The sequence below is a fragment of the Lygodium microphyllum genome, unplaced genomic scaffold, assembly GCF_053477565.2.
Source record: "Lygodium microphyllum isolate KBCC unplaced genomic scaffold, Lygodium_microphyllum_v1.1.10 scaffold_712, whole genome shotgun sequence".
NCBI classification, from domain to species: domain Eukaryota; kingdom Viridiplantae; phylum Streptophyta; class Polypodiopsida; order Schizaeales; family Lygodiaceae; genus Lygodium; species Lygodium microphyllum.
The window spans coordinates 1-7,082 of record NW_028230150.1 but is presented as its reverse complement, the minus strand read 5'-3'; the positions used below and the strand labels follow the sequence as shown (position 1 = coordinate 7,082).

At 40.3% G+C, this 7,082-nt stretch overlaps 1 protein-coding gene across 1 annotated transcript; it reads left to right on the top strand.

Annotated features, from left to right (window-relative positions):
* Positions 1-3,258: 3,258 nt before the first annotated feature.
* On the top strand, positions 3,259-5,850 carry LOC148007989 (protein trichome birefringence-like 23). The gene is made up of 3 exons (XM_087674541.1): positions 3,259-3,692; positions 4,359-4,636; positions 4,841-5,850. The coding sequence occupies exons 1-3, from the start codon at positions 3,434-3,436 to the stop codon at positions 5,606-5,608; spliced, it is 1,305 nt and encodes a 434-aa protein (XP_087530667.1). The 5' UTR covers positions 3,259-3,433; the 3' UTR covers positions 5,609-5,850.
* Positions 5,851-7,082: the final 1,232 nt, after the last annotated feature.

Sequence of the window (7,082 nt, the reverse complement as noted above, 5' to 3'; positions counted from 1 at the left end):
CCAATTGCAGAGTCAACCAAAAACCCTTGTAAGGATAGCTAGACAGTGCTTAAAGAGTTAATCAAGGCCCAAGGTGAGAAATGGAAACCACTCAATACGAATCCTCCTAATCCAAAAGGAAAGACCAAAGCTACTAAGGATGCCACAATAGATTCTAAGTCTACCAAGAAAAGGGTTCCATCAAGAAGAAAGATGAGACTAAGGGCTTATAGCCATAAGCATCGATGAAGAGCTAGCCAGATTTCCAAACCCCTATTGTATGCTCAAGGTTACTATGTAGGAAACCAACAAATTTGGTTATCTAAACCACCCCCACAATCACATCCACTAATCATAGCCTAAGCTTCATCCAAACAAAAGAACAAGAGAACTAGACCTAAATGCATATCTAAACAAAGAGGAATTCACTTGAGGCCGAAAATTCTCACAAATTAGTGGCCAAAAAACCAATTCTTATTTATCAAACGAAGATTCTAGAGCCTTTAAATATTGAAATGTAATAATATGATGCAATACCAATCCACAAGAGAAACCAAAGGTATTTGAGAAATTGTTGACTCAAAAGGAGAAAACAAAATAGCAACCTCCTCATGATACTCCTCAATCCAAAAGAGAAAGTTCAAAGATGGAAATGATAGAATCATCCTATTTAAGCCAAGCAACAATCAAAGACAACCACTCCATTCTAATGTTTGAAATCTCCCAAACCCAAGCAATCTTTATCATCAAAATAAATTTGGGAAACATAATAGCAATAGTCTCATGTCGCGACATAAACACATTTGAAACATCTAAGACCACGAGTACTTCCATTCAATCCAAGAATCTTAGCAAGTGGTTATCTTTGACTGCCAATATTGCCAAATTCATTGAGCTTATAGATACTACTTCCAAATCCACAGTGGAACCCAAGTAGACAAATCCCTTGACTACAAAACCAAACCTATCACTACTACTAAGGAATAGGCCTCCAATGCTTCAACAAAAAGAAATATGAGATTTGCATAAAAAAGCACCATTGACCTAACACTTATTATGAAGACCTACGTTGCATTTCACATAATTTAGAAAGCATTTTTAATTCAAACAATGGCCAAACTTTATGTTAACCACCAAAATTCAGGCATATAATCAATGCCACACCATTGTTTTGGGAAACGATTGAATAATAATCTAAACCTTTTTTATCATAAATCTTTTCCATAGAATTTACTTTTGATCAAAATGTTTGCTTGATATACTTAAGAAATCATGTCTTTTAACAAGCTTTGTGAGCACTTATGTTTGGGCATTGAGCTTTAACTAGCATGAAGCTTTGCAAAGCACATTGAAATTGGAAAATTTAAGTTGAATTTTTAATATTATTAGAAGTAAAAATAGTGAGAGAATTAAACCAATTAAAATAATTGAATAAATTAATCAAATAGCTAAATAATTATATATATGATGTACAAATTTGTATGTAAATTAGATATTAAAATATAAATTATCTAAATCTATTTATGAAAATTGATATACAAAATAAACATACTTAAAGAAATTTGAAGCTTGATCATTGTACTGTGTTAGAGAAATTCTTGCATTCTATAATGATTATAATAGTTAAGAGTTTATTTTATTATGTTACAGACTTTCTTAGACTTCAAAATAATCTCATAGAAAATTTAGAGTTTTCAACGATTCTATTATTTTTGAGAGTATTTCACACTTTAAAACTCCTTTGGAGAGAGAGAGAGAGAGAGAGAGAGAGAGAGAGAGAGAGAGAGAGAGAGAGAGAGAGAGAGAGAGAGAGAGAGAGAGAGAGAGAGAGAGAGAGAGAGAGAGAGAGAGAGAGAGAGAGAGAGAGAGAGAGAGAGAGAGAGAGAGAGAGAGAGAGAGAGATGTATGCATATATGTATGTATGTATACTCCCCCATCCCAAGTAACACTTTCCTCATTCATTCAATCTTGCTTATGAACACACTTTCCTTCCAGCTCTTCTATTATCATACGTGTGTGCATGAGAGCGCGCGCGCGCGCACACACACACACACACACACACACACACACACACACACACACACACACACACACACACACACAGAGTTGGTATGGGGGCGATTGGGGGGATGGGGTATTGAAGAGGAGCTGGGAAAGAGAAGGTTGGGAGGATAAAGATGAGGGGCAGAACAACAATTGATAGTGGTGGTGGGGATGGGGCAAAGGGTGGAACAAGTGGATTATGTGGAACAAAAATACGAGTTGCTAGAGAAAACACTTGCTCTTTGCTTGCTTTTGTCTTGATCTTAACGAATAGAAGGTGATACATTGTAGAATTGGAAAATATAGAAGTAAGAACTATAACAATATGAACTAAAGTAAGAATTTTAGTAATATGGATTGAAGCAAGAATTGTAGTAAAATGAACCCTCCTATCAAAGAGTAGTGAAAATTACAATCCATCCCTAAAAGCTAGGCCACACATAAGTAAACAAGCGTGCACATGAAGTTGACCAAATCGAATACAACAAGGACATGCATGGATAAACTAAGGCATTGAAAATGGAGTTTGGAGGAGGAGGAACACAAAAAGAGGGAAACTTGTTGACAAGTGTTGTTTGATGAATGATAAACTACGATAAGTGCCTTTTGCTTCTAAGAAGAGCTCCCAACACTACTTTAATTTTAAAAAGCAAGGGCTCTCTCAAGATCTGGCATTGAAAAGAAAGATAAGAGGTTAGGCAGAAAGTAAACTTAAGTTAAACCAAAACCAGCACTTAGGAGGTTTACAAATGGGCCGATTAACTCAGGTTAACTTAACTCGGGGGAGGGGGGGAAGTTTTTCAGAGAGAAACAATCGTGTGAGTGCATTGTTGTAGCAACGTATGCCCCATGTGCTACCGAGTGCGAAGGACGTTATGCCTTTTGACAGTCTAAGAAGTGCCATGCATGATATTCAAAGAAGGACCTCCTTGTCACCCCATGATAGTAATGGCATGTGCCCCAATGCTAACAAACACGATGGCAGCCCAAAAGAATGTCATAATGGCAAGAGAAAGGTGGGAATCAACAACACCAAGCAGCATGGTCTTTTGCCAAAAGCTCTATTGCGAGTCCACGACCCTTTCCTTGTCCTGTTTTGGCATTTAAAAAATATTTAATGTGGCCTTTTTTATAATTGGATATTTAAAAAAATAAAAAATTCGTAGCACTTTCGATGTATTGTACGTACGAGAGCTCCCTCTCGTCTCTCCCGTTCCACTCCCGAGTACCGACCGACACAGTAGATAAGCACTATAAACTAAATCATTCTCTGTGCCTCTCTCTCTCTCTCTCTCTCTCTCTCTCTCTCTCAATCAATCAATCGCCATGGCCAATTCTTAACAGAAGAAGACCACCACGACGCAGGAGCAGTCTCAGCATCCAGCTTGACGACGACGTCGTAGAAGAAGCAATGCACCGCTCCCATAGATCCTTGCTTGACCTCTGGAAGCTTGCCTCCCACCACAGACATTTCCTCTGCGCCTCCCTCCTCGTCATCCTCTGCCCTTTCGCCCTCTTCCGCCTCTTCTCTTCTCCCTCGACCACCTCCATTCATGAAGACCTGGCCGATACCCCCCTCCAGGTTGCGCTTCCTTCCGAAAACGCGTCCAAGGGGACGTATGCGCCCGCACAGCCGCAGGATGTTACCAAACTCATCGACTTCTCTGTAGGTACTGCACTGGTCTTATTTTCCATTTTCTAGCCCCTTTGCCTTCAAGATCGAATGACTGTTGCACATTTAGGTGGCAAGGATTGAATAGAACTTGGAAGGTCCGAACATGAGCCACTACATTTGCAGGAAATTGGTCATGGAAACACTGGTGTAAGCCTCAATCTACATAGGTCTGCAGAAATCGGAGGAAAGGTTCTGATGCTTAAGAAAAATATGGACAAAATCAGGTTCCAGGCGGGCCCAGTCTTTGCATCTGGTGCAGTGCAACCTTTAACCGTATAAAGGTGGAATATTCAAGAAAATGCAAGATCAGTGTCAGGAGCTGTCATGCAATGCGAAGCATTCAGCCCATCATGCTCGGATAAGCAACCCGGTTTAGCTTACATTGCAGTGATATGATGCCATGAAAAGCTTCGTCTGCAAGCAGTCTCTTGGATCGTTGTTAGTCCCATAGTATAAGAAGCTTATGGATGTGTCCACCCAGATTAATTTACATTTTTCCAACACCCCTCAGGGTGTCAATGTCTCACCTGCATTTGATTGTCTTCAGGCCAGGAAGCTTCATCGAAACGAGGTTCCACAATTGCACTGACTTATTAGAGTGAATTTAAGGTTATGCCAGCACTGTTAAATCTCAAGTGGCAATGTGGGTATTGAACTGCAGGTGATTGCAATATCTGGAAAGGAGACTGGATCCCAAATCCATCTGGTCCTGGTTATTCGAATACGACCTGCTGGTTTATTCAGGAGCATCAGAATTGCTTAAAGAATGGACGCCCTGATCATGACTACCTATATTGGAGATGGAAACCAAATGACTGTGAACTGCCCTTATTTGATGCAAAAGCTTATTTGGAGCTTGTGACAGACAAATCTTGGGCATTCATTGGTGACTCAATAGCAAGAAATCACTTTCAATCCTTCCTATGCTCACTTGCCCAGGCAGGTTGCATTTTCTTTCGATCAGTTTGAAGTTTAGTTTGCAACCGGATTTAATTGGCAAGGCATGGGCTATTCACATCAGTGTATTACTTGTAATTCTTAGTTTTTGTTGTTATAGAAGTCATAGTTAAATGAATTCTGCTGAAAGGATAAAGATTACATTTCATTGAGCTAATCTGACAAGTGTCTGCACTACTTGTGCAGGTTGAAATCCCTAAAAACATATATAACGATGGTTTGGACCGGTCTGTTCACTGGTATTTTCAGACTTACAACTTCACATTGGCTGTGTTGTGGTCGCCTTTTCTGGTCAATGGGACCGAGGATGAAGCTGAAGGTTTTGCTAAGGGGATTGAAAAGCTACACCTGGACATTGTTGATGACAGTTGGGCATCCTCTCTACACAAATACAACTACATTGTCTTGTCTTCAGGACAGTGGTACCTGAAAACCTCTGTGTACTTCATGAATAATGAGGTGATCGGATGCCATTACTGTCCAGGATTGGGTCTTGCAGAAGTTGGTTTTTACAATGCTTATAGGACTGCTCTGAGGACCATTTTTGATTACCTAATATCCTCTAGCTACAGAGGAGCAGTTTTTTTCCGAACATTTACCCCTGATCACTTTGAGAATGGTCGCTGGGATAATGGAGGCAACTGCACAAGAACAGTTCCTTTTCAAAGCACTGGAGTGACTCTAGAAGGGTATACAGCAGAAATGTATCACATTCAGCTCGAGGAGTTTGGAAAAACCTTACTGAAGAGCAATCGATCTTTTAAATTTAGGATAGCAGACACAATACATGCTTCTATTCTGCGGCCAGATGCTCATCCGGGTCCTTACAGGAATTTCCAGCCATTTATGCATGATAAGCATGCTAAAGTTCAGAATGATTGTTTGCATTGGTGCCTACCAGGGGCTATTGATACTTGGAGTGCCATGCTTTTGGAGCTTCTAAGGCATCTGTAAAATGTCTTCATAGGCATGGATTCATTTGTTCTCAGAAGGGGGAATAAGGTGTGGATTAAATATCACGGTGGGCAAGAATTCTTTTGTTCCTAGAGTGGCTATTCTTATGATTATTGCCGCATCACAGCCAGGAATTCAGTTGGGGTGCCTTGTATGTTGTGCAATATTTTCCTATCAGCCAAACAAACTGTTTCATAAAAAGCCTGTAGTCTATAGATGCCACAGTTTTATTTTTTCTCTCTTTGGTGTTTCGCCTCTTCGTTTTGATTTCCTTATACTTGTGCCCATGTGAGAGCCCTGTCGCACCTGCTGCAAACGGCGCTAGTGGGGTTTACACAGCCTCTCCTCCGCCTCGTGGTCGCAGCTTGTGTGAGTGTTAGGGATGACATTCATGTCAGGATTCGTGTCAGTGAACAGGACGAAAAAGGCCACCAATATTCTTTCGTGTGATTGGCGAATGACTTCACCAGCTTTTCCATGGACCAACAGGAATCCATGGTGCTCGGTATGCCCAATAGCCCTGCGTTAAAACCCTGTTCTCCACCAGGGTTTGTGGGGGATACTCAGGGGTAAGCAAACCTCAATCCTCCCCATTGATACTTTAGACATCACTATCACCCATATATCGACTATTACACACACACACACACACACACACCATCTTTCAAATTCCCGGCCAACTTGTCTCCTTAACTAGTGATCCAAAAATTGAGTTGTTTACTCCAATCAGTGGCACTCAAGCTAAAAGAGCATTTAGGAAAGTAACACAAACTTGTATGCATGGTCTACTTTTCTAAGATAAAGAGTTGACTCAAATATTTGCATCAACCCACGACTAGAGAAAGTTTGTAGACTCATAAGTAGTACTTCACTCAAGATTATCCACTAGAGTTGCTACCATCTCAAGGAGATGTTTATCATAAGATAGAACTCTTCCTTGGTGTAACTCCACCCCATAAAGCTCCCAACAGACACAACCCCTTGCATTATAAAAGAAATCCAAAATTAAGTTACTAGACTGTTGAAGAAAGGCTTATCTAACCTAGCTCGTCAACCTTTTGTGCACATGTACACTTAGTAGAGAAGAAGAATAAAATATATTGTATATGCATTGACTATAGGGTATTGAATAAACTCACTATTAAGAGTAGACATCCTATTACTTAAGTAGGCAACTTGTTAGAAAACTAGAGGGTGTTAGGTGATGGTTAGTGGGATTTTCATTGGGTGGACCAAATGTTGGAGAGGTAGAAGTTGTGTAGCCGAAGAGACAAGAGTTATATACTACAATTGTGTCTTTAGGAATTGACCAATTGAGTAGAGTGGATGTAACCATACGTTGTAATGAACTACAATGTGATGGGGGTAAAGGCACCTCTGTCTAGCCGCCCGTGTATTACTACACTGACAGTCATCGGCACTGCACATTGCAGGTGGCGGGCGCACGTCACTATCACTTTATTCTTTATTCTTT